The sequence below is a fragment of the Columba livia genome, chromosome 21, assembly GCF_036013475.1.
Source record: "Columba livia isolate bColLiv1 breed racing homer chromosome 21, bColLiv1.pat.W.v2, whole genome shotgun sequence".
NCBI lineage: Eukaryota > Metazoa > Chordata > Aves > Columbiformes > Columbidae > Columba > Columba livia.
The window spans coordinates 4381697-4398175 of NC_088622.1; the positions used below are offsets into that span (position 1 = coordinate 4381697).

General features: G+C 42.4%; 1 protein-coding gene across 7 annotated transcripts in view; it reads left to right on the forward strand.

Annotated features, from left to right (window-relative positions):
* Positions 1-16479, forward strand: part of VPS13D (vacuolar protein sorting 13 homolog D) — an 80709-nt gene that overhangs the window by 61501 nt on the left and 2729 nt on the right. For all 7 annotated transcript variants that reach the window (XM_065037556.1, XM_065037557.1, XM_065037554.1 and 4 more), the window contains 3 exons: positions 26-158; positions 1155-1350; positions 14866-14997. In XM_065037556.1, coding sequence (XP_064893628.1) covers positions 26-158; positions 1155-1350; positions 14866-14997 — 461 coding nt within the window. The remainder of the gene's footprint in view (positions 1-25; positions 159-1154; positions 1351-14865; positions 14998-16479) is intronic.

Consider the following 16479-nt stretch of genomic DNA (forward strand, 5'->3'; position numbering starts at 1 on the left):
TAACAGAAAGTTTCCTCTCTTACAGTTCGCTGGGACCTTATCAGATGGTTTGGGAAAGACAATGGACAACAGACATCAGACGGAACGAGAATACATTCGGTATCATGCTGCAACGAGTGGAGAACATCTTGTAGCTGGAATCCATGGGCTTGCACATGGTAACCCTCAGCTGTCATTTTAACTCGCTTCTCTCTAAAAAAATAATGATCAGATTGAAAAGAACAGTTTGTATTTCTCTTGGATGATTATTTGGAGCCAGGGAAGCGGAGCTCTCACTGGCTTTATATTTGAATTTGAATGCTTGCAGGTCAGGGTGGGAGGATTGTTTGTTTTTTAAGATGACAGAAACTACATTTTAGAATAAGGTCTTCCCACATGCAACTGTAAGTAAAAGCTTTTTTGCAAATTGAAATGAAATTTCAAAGTTAATCACAGTTTCTTTGTAGAGGCATAAAATACCCATGCAAACAGTCTTCTTGAGGGCCAGACATGAGAATAAAAATGAGTATGTCTGGATTGTAGCTTTCTTATGTTTGCTTTCAGTTCCAGAAATTCGAGAATTGGTACATCAGCTTAAAGGAACATTTCACCAGTTGGGTTATTTTGTGGTCTGGGGTTTACCAGGAACTAGAGAAATGGGTTTGTGTAAAAGGCGGTGGACTAGTGTTAATTTGGCCAGAATCTCGCATCAATTTAGTTCATGATTTATCTGTTGAAGAAAGTTAAATCAATACCAGCCAAGTTTAAATCAAATATTTATATTTTGCATCATCTTGTCTCAGTTTGTTTAAATGTCATTCTTTTAGTGCAACTGTTGCAGCCTGTGTAAAGATAACGTGGCTTTCACTAAAGCAGCAACCTCTTCTGTGCTGAGCAAAAGTCTTTAGGCTGGACTTGTGTCGTAAAGAGACACCGTAGGCATTGAAATGGATCATGAGAAAGGTTCGCACGTGTGTGTACTACATATACAAAGTATAAAGTTACAAGCTAATGTAATCAGTTTTGAGGCAGTTTTTGTATGACATTAAATGCACAGCACATTTCTGTCAAGCGTAACAGTAAATCACCCCGGCAGACGGCACCAGCTGGGACAAGGCTCTGGAATTCTTAGGCTCAATATTTCTGGCCTACTCTGCTCTTCTTGTCTTTGCCAGGGATCATTGGAGGATTGACAAGTGTGATAACTTCAACAGTCGAAGGTGTGAAAACTGAAGGAGGTGTCAGTGGTTTCATTTCGGGCCTCGGGAAAGGGCTGGTTGGCACCGTCACCAAACCTGTGGCTGGAGCCCTGGACTTCGCGTCGGAAACTGCCCAGGCCGTGAGGGACACGGCGACGCTGAGCGGCCCCAGGTCAGTAACCGCTTCGTATTTCTGATCAATAGTACTGGAAAAATACGTATTAATACCTGCTGCAATTTCTGATCTAATTATCTTTCCTTGCCCAAAGAAACAATAACTTAATCAAATTTACTGTGAGCTGTTATTAGTGCTGTAGCCCATTTCATTCGATTTGCCTTTTCTTTAATAGATGGCATTTACTATAACGACTGAAATTTGCACGGAAAAGCTGCAACATAAAATAGGAATTATTAAGCTACAGCATTAGATTAAAGCAAAAAATGTAAAAGGCTCTATGTAATGAGATTAAACTTCTACCATGGAATTCTTATGCAGAGTTGGAATGGAAGAGTTCTCCCTGCTCTACCTCCAGCTTCCATTTAGCTGCGTAGAAAAACAATTCTTGAAAGGTTTGGAGATTTCTGGCATCAATATAGTGTCATTATCTTCTAATTTTCTCACAAAAAGTGTGGATATATGTCCACATGTTCTTCTGTTTACCCACCCACGTGTGGATGTGAAGTGTCAGCACATCAGGACAGATGCCTTGGCTTCCTTCCTGTGCTCAGGGCCAGGCCAGTGTGGGCTCCACAGAATTACGGTGATTATGTTTGAAGTAGATGAGTGCTCCTTAGCACTGCCTGTGAATGTGGAAGAGGGAAAGGGCTGAGCTCTAAAAAGGCTGCTCTGAGAGAAGATTCCTTTCACTCTTTGTGGCCAAGAGTTTATTTTATATCACAGTACACGCCAGGAAGTCCTGTTGCATGCACGTGAGCTCTGCGTGCTGAAGAAGCAAAAGAAAATCCTAAGTAGGTTTTATTGTCAGAAAGCTTAGAGAAGAATGTCTGCAAAATGCTGGGCTTTCTGGTTGTTTTGTCTTCCCCTTTGGCTTTTCAGTTTCCTGTGTATTCTTACACCACACTTGGAATCCTGAAGTCTCTGCCCTCAGTGTTTCAGTAAAGAACAATACGCTTAATGAAGTGTGAGATGCAGGAAACTGTGCAGAGTGAACTTTGTTGTCAAAATGCACGTGTTTACGTGTATGTGTCTGATGTATTTGGTACTTAGCTTGATTTGTAAAACCACGAGGCCAAGGATTACAATTTGGTAAGTACATGCGCATACACAATTACATGAGAACTTCAAGTGCATCCCTGTGAAAACACATTGAGTGTTTTGCTTGTATGTGTTCTATTTTTGTGACTGTACAGATTGATTTACTTAAAGAAACACACCTGGCAATAGTGTAAGTTGTCCCAGTTTGTTTCAAGATACACATATACTTAAAATTCCTGTTTTGACTTAATTCTATGAAACACAGCCTATGCACAGTAGCAATGATGTTATCAATGTTTAACAAACTAGATAGTGAGTGGGAACCAGCCTTATCTCTAGCTTGTGTTGGCCTGTGTGACACGTCCCGTTCACTTGTTAACTGTCAGGTAAGAGAGGAGGGCAAGACAGATGAGCTGAACCGCAGTTGTGCTTCCAGTAGATTCTGAAATGCTGTTGTCACAGACCAGCACTGTGGGATGATTTTAGTGTTTACACACACTCTGCTAATAGTTTGTGGCCCAGCAACCTGCTGCTACATTGAACCAGACTACAAAATCTGATCACAATTGTTTTCAGATAAACAAATGTACTTGAGAATATGTAAATAATGTAAGAGGGGAAAACAAACCAAAACACAAACTGCACCACCACCTATAAGCAACCTTGCACTCATGTTTTGTTTGGTAAGGGGTTTTTTTATGTGCTTATATAATGAAGCAACTAAATTGTTCTTTTGAGGGTATAAAAAAGCCCCAAAACAACAAAGGATTTGTACATTTTTTAGACTGCTGTGTGCCAATATCCCCCCGCCGCATTTGTTAACTGTTCAAATATGTGTGGTTTGGAATGAAAATAGCAGTGTTCCAAACCCGAGCTGCTGGCTCCAGTTGAATGCTCTGCTGAAGCCTGCTGGGCCATGCAGGCTCTTCCAAGTAAAGTACACAAAAACAGCCAGCCCTGAGGAGGGAACGTTTATGGCAGCGACTGATCTCAAGCGCAGTTTTGAACAAGTGAAGAACGCAAGTTAATACCCCTGGTAAGAGCCAGCCTGACCTCGAGACTGACGGCGTGTGTGCGAGTGTCCGGTTCTGGTGCAAAGTTGAGTCAACCAGGTAATTAGTTTCATTTAAATAGCCTGATACATAACTGTAACTTACAGGCCCCTTGCAATTCTCTAATTACATGGTTAAATTTTTAAAAAGCCCTCAATTTAAGACTCTGCAGCTGGTGTTACTGTGATCATGCTACATGGACATAAGGCTCTTCTGGCTGCAAAACGCATCGATTGGTACTGGGACTCCCACAGTAGCACAAACCCTGTGTTTGGAACACGGAGCCACCCTGATAGAGCCGAGATGCAGGTGACAGCCTGGAGCTTATGGTGATAGTTTAAGAGGTGCTGTGTTTAAAGTGCAAGAAAATATTTTAGAAATCTCACTTAAGCTGGACCTTTTCAAGGCTAATATTATAAAATGATGTAATCAAATAATTTCTTACGCTTGTTATTTTCGAATACAGCTGCATAATACTTGTAAATTTTAATGCAGAGGAGAGCATACAAGATGGTAGTTGTTGACAGTGCAGCATACATCTAATTTATATACAGTTAATGCCTGTGACTTGATACCTTTCTTTAAGCGTGTGTTACGTGTTCCAAGCACTCTAGTGTCACATACAAGAGTTCTGATTACTTCCGTATTTGTTATATACTGCCAAGTCTTAAAGACCAGTTCAAACCAGGAAAGCTGTTACATCTCTAGATATGCTTGGAAAGCTCTCTCCTAGAAACGTGATTTAAGTCCTAGTGCAGCAAAAGTAAAGAACATTTATATTTGAAAGTGTGTCTGACTCAACAAGTCACGCAGGAAGCGGCCATCCTGGCGTCCTCAATGGCTTCTGCCAGGTCAGTGCAAATTTAAGATGATTTTAACTGCTGCTGCAGGGGTTTGCGTTCTTTCCTGATAGTCACAATGTAAAACTTGGATGGAAGGGGACAACTTCATGACCTACCCAAGGGAACTAAACTGTATTCATAAAGAATAGTTCTGAGACTGGCAAGCCATTGATGGCCACAGAAAATTCGTATGTAAATATTTGATTCTTTGAAATATACTTCCCCTGGAAAGAAGTGGCCCGCGCTAGTGGTTCTGTGATCACCACTTCCATGCCATCACTCGGAAATGTGTAGTGAGGTTGCAAAGTCTGAGACAATGTCAACAGCAGGCGATTTATTTTCTTATTCTCCTTTGTGCACGTCTCAGCTGTGATTTCAGCTGTAATCCCAAGCGCAGTACACTTGGGCATGATTTTCAGTGACACTGAGAAGTAGAAAATATGTACCGAAGTGTATGGAACACCAGCTCAGCTAATGTACTGCAGAGAGTAGATTCTCAAGATTCTCGACGGTTAAAGATACATGTTGCCCGAACCTTAACCACCCCTGTATGTGTCCCACATTCTGTCCTGACCTTGGACTTGATCTGAATCTCGCTTCTGGAGTCCTTACAGTGATGTCAGTCATGTATGGGCCACAACTCTGGTGAAGGAGACGACATTATTCTCCTGGAAAACCCTTCCAAAGGTCTTCTAGAAGCCAGAGAGAAAATATGAGCTAATATTGAGCTAGTATGTATTGTGTAAATCTGGAAATGTTGCATGTTCAGCTGATTTATCAGACTCATTTGTAAATGACTTGCGCAGTGTGATTTCCTTCATATCCGCTTTCCTCTTTTTTCCCAGTGGGATAACAGGTCTTTATAATAATCTGTTTTCTTCTCAGCAAGTTTGCCTGTTGTACTCCTGTGGTACCCTGTGAAATGGCTGCAGACATTGGCTCTTCCCGTCAGCCCTACCTCCCATCCTCAGTCACTGCTGAGCTCCATTCAGTGGGTTTACATTCTTCTGCCATTAGTCCGTCCACATTCTTCCACTGCTGCTGTTGAGTTCCTTTGAAATCACCCCAGTCTGCAAGTTCCCCTCAGTACGGTGTGAAAAGGGAACCTCACATCCCTGTTCTGGGACCTTTCGCAGTCCCTTCCCATCCCTAACATTCTGTGACGTGTGATTCTGTGACAAGCTGTGCTCTGCAGCTCATCCGAATGGTGCTGGCTGCTTTAACTGCCACACCACATTGCAAATCCATACCCTACTTTTCTGCTTGCTATTTTCCCCCAAGAGGTTTTTTTTTCATGTTTTGTTTTATTTTACTGCTGTGCAAATATCTCCTCGTCATTTAATATTTGTGTTCTGGATTATTTTTCCCCAGACGAACCAGGTTGCAATTTGTAGGTTGAATCCCATTTCATTTCCTGCCAGATTTCTGACCTCTTCAGGTTCTTTAGTACTTCACTGTCCTCACTGGAGTTTTAAACTCCTCTGAGTTTGTCCTATCCAAATAGAATTTTACATGCTGCTTTTGCTCGATCGTTCAAGTTAAGCCAGCCCGGTTTTGTGCCCACACGTTCTGCAGCGCCTCGGTGGACACTTCTCCCTGCTTTAAAAAACCATTTTGTGTTCCCAGTCTCACCTACTCGCTATTCTTCTGTTAGGTTTTAACTGATCACCGGTAACTGTCTGTAGTTGTGCTGGATATCCTCTTGCTTGTTCTGTAAGTGAATGTGGATTCTCCTGTGGGACAAGTAGCTCCTCAACTTCTTTGGAAATACTTATTTTTCCAGAGCCTGCATATTTCGTCTCATTACCTTATATACCAGCAAAAGCTTTTGGACACCAAGGACAAGAAGTAAAAAGAACACCTTTTACTGTGTTGTATGATTCTTGTTTTCTGGAATTCATGGTGTTTTCTAGATTCTTCCTTATTCAGAAAGCACTCTGCTAAATGACCCTTTTTGGTATATTCTATTTACTTAATTTGGTATATTCTATTCTAAACTATTCTAGTTTTCTTGCCTTGAAACAACTAGAGAACTGCAGATGTAACAAGTCTGTATGGAATCTCCTAGAATGGAACTGGAGAGACTTTGAAAAAGAAAAGAATTATATTCATGTGTTAGCATCAGCAAACAAACTAAAAAGCCATCGAAGACCAGGCAATAAAATATTCACAATTTCCATTCACAAACCTACTTGCTTAGAATTAGGTGGGGTAAGTTGAGAGCGTATGCGCACCAGGAATGAGCAAAAGCTTTATTCAAACCAGACGTGTCTGTTGGAATGTACCAGGACGAATGACCAGACTGCATGAAACCAGTCCGACTCCATCCCCAGAACTGAAAAAAATTTAACACACGTTTTGTGGGTTTTTATAATATCTTTTGGCCCTCTTACTGGTATTTTCAGTTCATAAAAATAGTAGGAGAGATGAAACTGGTGTGGTGCACCAGGAATATAGTGTTTATTTACTTATTTCCAAAGCACAAATGGCAGGGGCTGTGACCCCATGGCCTGAAACATCTGCTGCGGGTGCCAGGGGGTGAAGTCTGGTACGGCGGGGCTGGGGCAGCTCGCTGCCAATGGGTTTTACGCGTCGTGTGCTGGTGAAGGTAAGCAGAGCTTTTCTGTACCGAAGAACTGAGTACACAGGTACCTTATATTATGGATATAATCAGTAAGAATCCTTGTGGTTTTTCATATATTTGTTTCTCTTGCCTGTGCTTGGAATACCAATTCCATTTGCTTTCACTCCAGAATGGTTTTGCCCTGAGATCACGTTAAAGTTTTCTTTATGTCCTTAATGTAAAGACGGAGCTAATGCCTGTTATATGCAAAATGAAAATCCTCCACGTACTGTATTTCCAGTGGTTTTGTGTCTTACTAGGGCTGTTTGCTATATTCTCCTCCCAAGTATAAATATCACAGGTCCTCTGAGGTTCCTCTACCTGTTTAAAATGGTAGAAATACTAAGGCATGCAGTGGGACAGGTAGAACTGTTTGTACCGACGGGTTTGATTTTCAAGTTAAAAGATCCAGCGTTGCTTTAAAACTAATACCACTTCTAAGCGGTATCTTAAGCCAGATTAGTTGAGGTTCCTATTTAAGCAGTGATTACAGGCTCGCTTGACATGAAGGGACCCTGCGGGAAGGTGTGTGCTGAGGTATTGCTGGTTACCTGTCACAGACAGGTTTGTCCTCTGTCATCACCGCGAGGTTTCCTGTTCAGTCCTAGTCCGGAGTCTGTAGATGGGAGCCCAGGGCCTGCTGGGATGGGGTTTTACACTTGTGCTGTCCTTTTGCCCTTCCACTGAACTCTTTTCATTTCAGTCATGAGCAAACAGTCAGTGCCTGAACTAACAACCCTGCAATCCTCCAAAGCACGCCTCGCTTACAGTACCAAACAAAGGGAGGCCCGCGTGGGCCGGCCCAAGCCAAGGAATGCAGCTTCGGGGTTCTGCTCCATAAATTTAACCAGCACGACAAAAAGGAGATAATATGAGCCTTCGTGATGATCTGAAAGGGGGAGGTTTGTGTCCCATTGATTGCGGTCTGGCCTATTGCCAGGCCCCGAGCCTGACCGACAGTTGAACCATATCGTTAAGGCGTGTAATACAGCTCAAGTCTTGTACAGCAGCCAATGAGTACATATCCAGAGGGCAAAAGTTTATAAAGAGTTGAGGCTGTCCTGTTTAACCCTCTCACACTGCATGTAATATATACTGCTGCCATTCAGAAATAGTCACATTGCTATTAAAAATACAAACCTTCAACTTTCTTTACTTGGAAAAAAATACATGTGTGTCTGATTTCTAATGTGCAGCAGATTTATAAAGTGATCTGAGAAAAATATGTAAAACTGATTTTTTTTTAACAAGGAAAATCCAACCCACATTTTTTTCAGTACTGCTTTATCCATAGTTACTTTTTTGTTCAGAGATGTCTACAAACTCTTTCATACAGATGGAGCTATTTATTGCCTTGATGTCACCTCATTTAGCATGTGGCTGGTATTTTTATAGATAATTTTTTCACCTAATGTCGCTGTTAACATATGGAACACTCTTTATCAGTTCTGTAAGTACAGCCAGTTGATTTGAACTGTTCTTGCAACTTGCAAGCTTTAAAAATCAAAACAAACTCTGCAAGTAGCTTTTGGTTCGGTGCAGTTGGTGCTAGAGCCCCTGGCCTGTACGAACTGGAACGCACCTGAAGGAGGGTTTGAGAACACTCGGTCACCGCAGTCCCGCTCACACAGCTCCTCACGCACACCTCGCGCTTCAGGGCTGCGCAGGGGCCCCGGCTTTGCTTCCTTCCTCAAAGTGGGTTTGCTTCCTTCCCCAAAGTGGGTTTGCTTCCTTCCCCAAAGTGGGTTTGCTTTCCCAGAAAGGCCGGAGTTGAACATGGAATCGTTTCTGTTCCACTCCAAGTATGTCACACGCGAAGTTAAAGTCACCCTGTTTGCACTTACAAGAAACGGGCGTTGCTTGGCTGGCACTCCTGGGGTCTCACTAAGGCATGTTCAGCTCCTGTTTTCCAGGCAGGCGTTTGCAGGAAACCCCTGCTAAGAAGTGTGTCTTTTACACTGAATCAGGTGAATAGGAACAATTTTCAACACATTTGTGAGACAAGGTGTGTCTCACTTCAAGGTGACAACTCTAGTCACCACTCTGACCAATACAGGAAGAGTCTGGGAGAAACTGGAAACTGGGATGTCAGTGTTACGTTTTGTTAACCTCTTATGCGTGATGATATCAAAGTGCTTGGAAAAGTGTTTGTTTGCTGCACAACTATTGCAGTTGGGGGTGGAGCAAGTGCCAGAGGCTCCACACTGGTTGATGCACAGAGTCTGGCTGGGGTGAGCACCGTGCATCCGTCTCGGATTTGTAGTATGGATGTCATAAGAATGTGCCATTAGGGTGAGTACATCTGCTGCTCTGCTGGTTTGAAAGAAGCGATTCTAGATGTCTTAAGCCCTTCTCACTTCCTTTTGAATTTGTAGCCTGAAGAGGTTGTATCCAATCATACACCAATGAACAGCTTTCAGTTCTGATCTTGTGTACAAAAGAAGGGGCAGAGGGGGAGAAGAGCTACCTCTCGAAGAAGCTGGCAGGAACAGCCCGCATGATAAATAGTTGCTTCTTCAGCATGCTGTAGCTCTCCTGAAAGTATATTGGGTCAGACAAAGGTCTTCAGCATCTGAGCTGGTAGATCCCTCCAAAGAGGAGGGATTTGACTGTAAGTGGGAGGTTTTAACCCTAGACACCATTTATTTGCATGTTTCTGCCTGAAACTAGCATTTTGGGAACACATTTAACAAGCACAATATATTCCATGCGTTTGCTGGAATAAACGGTGCATATAAGCTTCCTCAGATATGCAGTCAGCAGGGAGCTGTCTGGCTCATGATTTTACACATTCTTGCATCTAACTGAGACATTCTGATGCCAAATGCAGCACTCGGACTGACTGCACTGCCCGTGCATTTTTAACACACCTTAAAAACATCTGAATCTGAATCAGTGGATGAATTCCAGCACAGAGCTGTGGCAAATCTCTGGGTTCAGGTGTCAAGTCTTGAAGAAATTATCTGCCTGTTGGGAACTGCACCCCTAAAGTCCGGCACTGGCTGGGAGGCAGCTGTACGTACGCTGTGCAACAGGCATTGCCGTCCGCCTGTAGAGTCACAACGGAACGCGACATCTAGATCGCGTAGGTTTTCCTAAAATGAGGCCCAAGTCATCTGATGTTCTCAGATGCAGAGATCTGACACATAAACGATACTGCCCTGTGTCTCCTAATGCCCAGTAAATGCAGGGGATGCTCCTGCTTATCGCAAGGGTTCACCACTGGAAGCCAAGTACAAAGTACATCGGTGAGGAAAGACTTGTGCAAATAGTGGATTTTCAGTATTTTGCAAAGGTGCGATATGAAATACAGACCATAGCAGAAATGGCAAATGTTTTGTTTTCATTTGTTATCCTTATGATCTGATGGTACAACTGCATCATCTGTAGTTTGTTGCTGTGACGGCTGAACTTTGAGGGGAGTTTTTAAGAGATACGTTGTTTAGCACTGAATTGATGCTGGCTGTTCTGAGTATCCTTTACACTGCGTCCTCCCATTACGCATCTGTGACACAAGTGTTGTCATCGTTCTGTGTTTTGTGGATTATGTGCATGGGATGATAACCTGTACAGAAGGCTGCAGGTGCAATTCAGTCTTGAACTTGAGCAACTGTAGCAAGTAATGTAGTTGTTGTGTAGTTATGATTGAAGATGGGAGGCTATGCCTCCTTTAACTTACCAGATTGAGTCACTTCTTAATGTCTGCAGTGCACTTCAACCTCCTTAGATGAAGCACTCCCTGTAGTTATGAAGCAGACTTTTCCAGAGCCAAGTAACAGGTTTAATATTATTTCTTCACAATACTAGCAGCAATTGAATTGTTGCGTAGGCTTATTTTACCTGCCAGTTTTCCTTTGTTTGAACTAAGGTTGTTTTATAATTATTTCAAGGGCATAAAAATTGTTCCCAGGCTGAATGTCAGTTTGTCAAGTTACAGCCCAGAGCAGCCTTTTATCAATAAGTTCTATGCAAACCTGAAAAAACACGTTTACAATGCAAACGCTGACAGAATTTGAGCTATAGCAGAACCAGTAAGTTACTGCTTTAAATGGGTTGGAAAGATGAGGTTGTTAAACCACAGCACCTTTATGAATGTGACACGTTGGTGACAGCTGGTGGAAGTTTTGGCAGCAAGAACTGAGTTTAGCTGAAGGAAATTCTGACTCGAGGGTGCTGGGGGAGCCCTGTGGCCAGAGACACCTCTGGAGGGATCATGCAAATTTTTTTAGGTCCGGAGGACACTCAAAGGTGAGTAACAGTTGCTGTTCTCAAAACCACTGTGCATTTGTGCACCTCAGCAAGAATCACGTCTGTTACCCGACAGTGTAAACCCAGTTGGGTGCAGCGAAGGAACAAGGATTAAAGAAATTCCGTAGAACACGTGCTGTCTCTTGTAGAGGTCTTTCAGTCTACGTTGGTAAATAATTACCAGCAATAATACCTGAACAACTTCCTTACATCAGGGGGTCAGTGACTTGTTTGATTACAAAACTTCTGGCTTAAATCTGGTCAACTGGCTCACAAGAATTCTGTGAACTGTTAAGCAAAAGCCAACCAATTAACGCTGTTAACTGGTTTTAGTGGGCGTACAGTCATCTGAAATGAGATTCTCCAGTGTTCAGCTTTGTCTGAGCAGTGAAGAACTGGAGTGTGTGCCTCAACCTCCTGACACCATTTCCAGTCCCTTTGTGTCTCCATTCAGCAGCGCTCTTCCCCGCTGTGACCAGTAGACGTGAGGGCATTTCTGTCTTGTATTGCCTTTGTGTGCTTATTAAAAAAGAATCAGCAAATCTGTTGAGTGCATGTTTAATGTAACCCAGATGTGGGCACACCACCGTTCATTCTGCTTTACAAATCTTCAGCTTTTTATATTTCATCAGTGTTGCTTATTATTTACAGAATGTAACTTGAGACAGTAGAACAAATTTTTAGATTAAAAAATCAAGCCGTGTGGAATGTTTTTAGCTGTCCAGACCAAACAGACCACTCTGCCAAGGGGCTGATGGACTGAATCACGGCAATTTACGCTAGCACTAGTGGCACTAGGTTGAAAAGCAGCTGACCTTGTTATCACCAAGATGAGAATTCTCTTTTATCACCAGGATGAACATTTTAGCGTGGCGGAGCAGCGGCCACGGGGAGTGTTGTACTCTATTTCTTCCATTTACATAACAGAAACAAAACCTAAAAGCAACCACAACTCAGAAATTACCAAGCCTTCCTAAAATCTTTAGTGCTTTTGCAGTACTGGTACTTTCTCTGTGACCTGCTGCTCAGCCAGCTGTTAGAAACCAGTGCTCACTGGTGTGGTCTGGTTTCCATGAAATAGGTCTGATTTTAACGGCCCTATTTCTTCCTCATTTTACAACAGTCGTGCTTGCAATGCTTTGGAGACCTGTCTCACCATGTTACAAAATACTAGAGCAAATAGCACAGTTGAACGTTTAACTGAAAGATGGTTAATGTAAAAACCATTATGCACTGTTGTTTCTCACTCCCATATGGATCATTATCTAACTTTCCTGAATTCATAATAGGAAAGTGTGCAAGTAAAAGGTTATTGATTGGCCAATAGTTAATTAAAAACTATATTATGCGTCAGATATTCACTCTTTAAACTTGTCAATAGAAGCTACAGGTGCTGTAGAGAGGTTTAACAGCCAGTGGGGACTTCTTGGATAAGTGAAATTTTGCCATTTTACTGGTTTTGGAAGGTAGGCAGTAGGACAAGTAGCAAGATGTGAATTACCCTGGTTGGAACCCTTAATTTCTTTGGAACTTTGCCTCAACGTTGTACATTTTATGAAGGCAAACACATACTTTTGTTTCTTTGTTCAGCTCTGGTGTGGGTTCTGAAAGATAACAATACTGACATGTTACTGTACCTGCTACAGGTCAATCCTGCTTATATGTGAAAAAATGTAAGGGGTGTGAGAGGTGACTTGCTCCAGAATCGCAGCACTTAATAGTGAAGTTCCAACCACTGCATGCAGCTGTTATTCAGTTGAATCATTTTAAGTTGTACATAGGCTGCGTAAGTCAGCTGTTTACCTAGTGCTTACGTTATTCTGATTCAGAGGAATGCTACTCATGCAAGAATAGAGTTTTCAGACATTGTGCTCTTTGCAAATGAGGAAAACTAAGTACCTTTATGTGGCAAATTGCAATTTTCATACTGGCCTGTTTTAGTTTGGATTGTGTAACGCTGTAATTAATGAACGAACACCTAACAAAAAGCAAAAGCAGTGCAGCAGGACAGGTAGGGCAGTAACAACATCTGTCAGCAGAGGTACAACTGAAAATTTGACTAACAGCATTTTACTGGCACCGTTGATGACAACATTTGTTATGGTTTCTTAAGCCCTTGCTCTGTTTCACATTCTTTTAGTTGGAGAATTTCCACTTTTCATCCTGCCTGCTGACAAACTGACTTCCCATCTCAGTATAACCACAGTTGAGCTGAAGTCAAGAGCTTTTAGTCTATCCAGAAGTTTCTCTCAAAGTGGCTCAGTGAGAAGCGCTGCTGCTGAGCCACTGTGGTTTGTTTCACAGGTCAGGGATGTAATAATCTCATTAACAAATTCAGAACTTACCAGATAGTCAGAGTGTATTAAGAATATCAATGAGCTGATGTTTTTCTCTGCTGTGCTGGCTTGTACACCTTGTCTGCAAAACACATTGTTGACACCAGACAGTGGCAGGAGCCAAAACCACTGAAGGACCAGTGACCCAACGGGAGAGCAGCAAAGATGATATTAAGAGGTTCTGCTCCAGTAACATTTACTGCAGCCAAGAAGGGAAGGGGCAAAAAAAAATGCTGTCACCATTAAAAGGTGCAGGTGACAAAGACTCAAAGGAAAACGAATTTTGAAAGGGTGTGCGGGTTTTGGGTCTGAGACAGGACTGCTGAAGGGAAAGGTAACAAAGCAACAAGGCTCCAGAGGAAACATCTGCAGAAAGCAAAGCTTAGAAGGTAAGTGCTCGTGTGTGCTATTGCCAAGCAGCTTGGAAAGAAAATGTGTTGTTGCATGGGATTTTTTTTCCTGTCTTTTGATCAAAAAGGATAGAAGCAGTTCATTGTACAGGATCTTTACAGAGCACCCAGATGGGAAGTAGAGAACGCTAATCAGAAATGGTGCCTTTGGCTTGGAAAATTCCTGTATCAGTAGTAGCCTGAAAGAGATAAGAAAGCTCGCGGCAGACGCAGAGTGATGCTGTCAGAAAGGACAGAGAATAGAGCGGGGCCAGGCAGTCTGAACACAATTCTGCAGGGGCAGGGCGTTTGAAAAGCTTAAAGGAATTCAGAATATTATTTTTTAACAAAATACGGCTAAGGGAGGACCCTAGCCTGCAGTTCTCTAGCACTGGCGCCAGTATCAACCTCTGTCTATTAGGCCACATGTGTGTCTTTTTTTATTACCGTCATTTTCTAATAGATGCTCAAGAAAGGTGAAGTATGCTGAACCCTACTGTGGAGACTAACTGGATTTTTCTTTTGTCTGAACCGCGTGTTCTTATTTCTTTAACCCTTTGGTTTACAAACCACTGACACTGCCCATCAATGTGAGCTCTATCTAGATTGATGCATTCTTATTTTCTGTAGAGAAGTGAGAAGAAAACAGTAAAATTCTTCTGAGAAATTAGATCCCAAGATCTGCAGCCACGGTACTCAGTTTAGACTGCTGCTTATTACTTGAGCACGCTGCCCATTACTTGTGGAGGAAAAACTGAGAGTCGTTCCTTTGCAATGTAAAACTACAGGAGTAGACACGTGGCTTCCAGCTCAAGTATTACAGAATCTATAAGCTGTATCTGTGAAGATCTTGTGTTTCTAAATGCTTTGTCACACCTCATATTTCATAATAAATAAAACTCGGTGTGCTGACAGGATTCAATGGAAGGAAAACCAGTGCTGTTGCACTAAGTCATCTTTCTGCCTCTATTTTACACGTAGGACGCAAGCGGAGCGAGTGAGGAAGCCGCGCTGCTGTCGAGGACCTCAAGGGCTCTTGCCCCGCTATTTAGAAAGTCAAGCAGAAGGACAAGAACAGCTCTTCAAGTTGACCGACAACATCCAAGATGAGTTGTAAGTACTGACTTTGACGCGTATCTGCACTTCCCCGGGGTCAGTGGTCAGGCTGCGGACGCTGTGTGCCGCTTCTGGATTCCAGAGAGTGTGAGATCTGCCACTTGCTTGCGGCCCTGTGATCTTACACTCTCATTAATCCTGTTTTAATCTCATTTAAAGGTTTCTATGCGTATACAGTCTGGCTGCCAGGTAGGGAGAATTGACTGAGTGCAATTGGTGACCCAAAAAAATCACCAGCTTTTTCCAAGTGTACCTCGCAAGCAGATCAGTGGGCTTTTGTCATCAAGTCACACCATTCATTCGCTGCGACTTTCGCCATTAGGAGAATTGTTCAACAAGAAAACAATGTTTCTTGTAATGGAAAATAAGTACAGAATTATGCCTGTGACTTTTATCCTACTATCATAATCAGAAACACATTTAAAGACCTGATTATTTGCATATTTTCCTTCAGAGTTAAATCCATAAAAGGGGGTTTAATACCTTGCTCTACTGTTCTAACTAAATGTTTCCACATTTTTTTCCAGTTAGGCTCACTGTTTCACTTCTGGAAAATATTGTGTAATTACTTCCTGATGTTGTTAAAAAACCCACAAATTCTCTGGAGATCTGGTTGCTTCTACTTTGTTCTACTGGATCATGTTTCATTTAATTTTTCATTTTATTAATTTGAGATCTTTTTAATAGCGTAGAAGTATGGGTTAAAAAAAATAGTAACTTGAAGTAGTATCTTGAAAGGTTAAACACCCAATTTTTGAGAACTAGACACAGAGAAGAAACAGTTGGCAAGAGAGAATGGGTAATGATGCATGACTCAAACTTAGAACAAAATGTAGAGCTTGAACTACAAATTAGCTAATGTTTCTGTGCTTCACCATTAAATCACAGTCCTCTGTTTCCATTCTTCAAAATATATACATAACACCAGTAAAAATCTTGTATGGAAAAGTAGATATAAAATCTGTTGTTCTTATGCAGAAAATCCAAACGTGTAGGCTGCCTAGTGGCTTACACTGAACCTTCTGTAGCTTTAGCGCTGCAGTTCTCTCCCTGGATGTCCCCCGTACCACCATACATCAGGAATGGAATACAGCTGTTCTGCTTTTGGGGATACATAAAACATTCTCAACTTTGGCAGTTCCGCTGTGACAATTGCAGAGGGGAGCACTGCAGTGTTAGGGGTTTCTGATCCCACCTTGTAATGCTCTTTCCCCGCTGGAAGAGCAGCCCGGCCCGACAGCCGCAGGTCTCCTGTGCTGCGCTGTGCTGTGGTGGCAGTCTGCCCCGAGTCTAAGGCGGGATCGCTGTCAAACACTGTACTTGCTTTTATGTGCCTCTCCGAAGGAACGAGGCCATTATTCCGCAGGCTATCATGCTGCTCTGTTTTAAAATTAAGTTTTCTGTGACACTTCATAAAAAATAGCACTCTCCGGTCTAATTAACTTATTTCAAAGGCAAAACCTTACCCCGGGGTGTTTG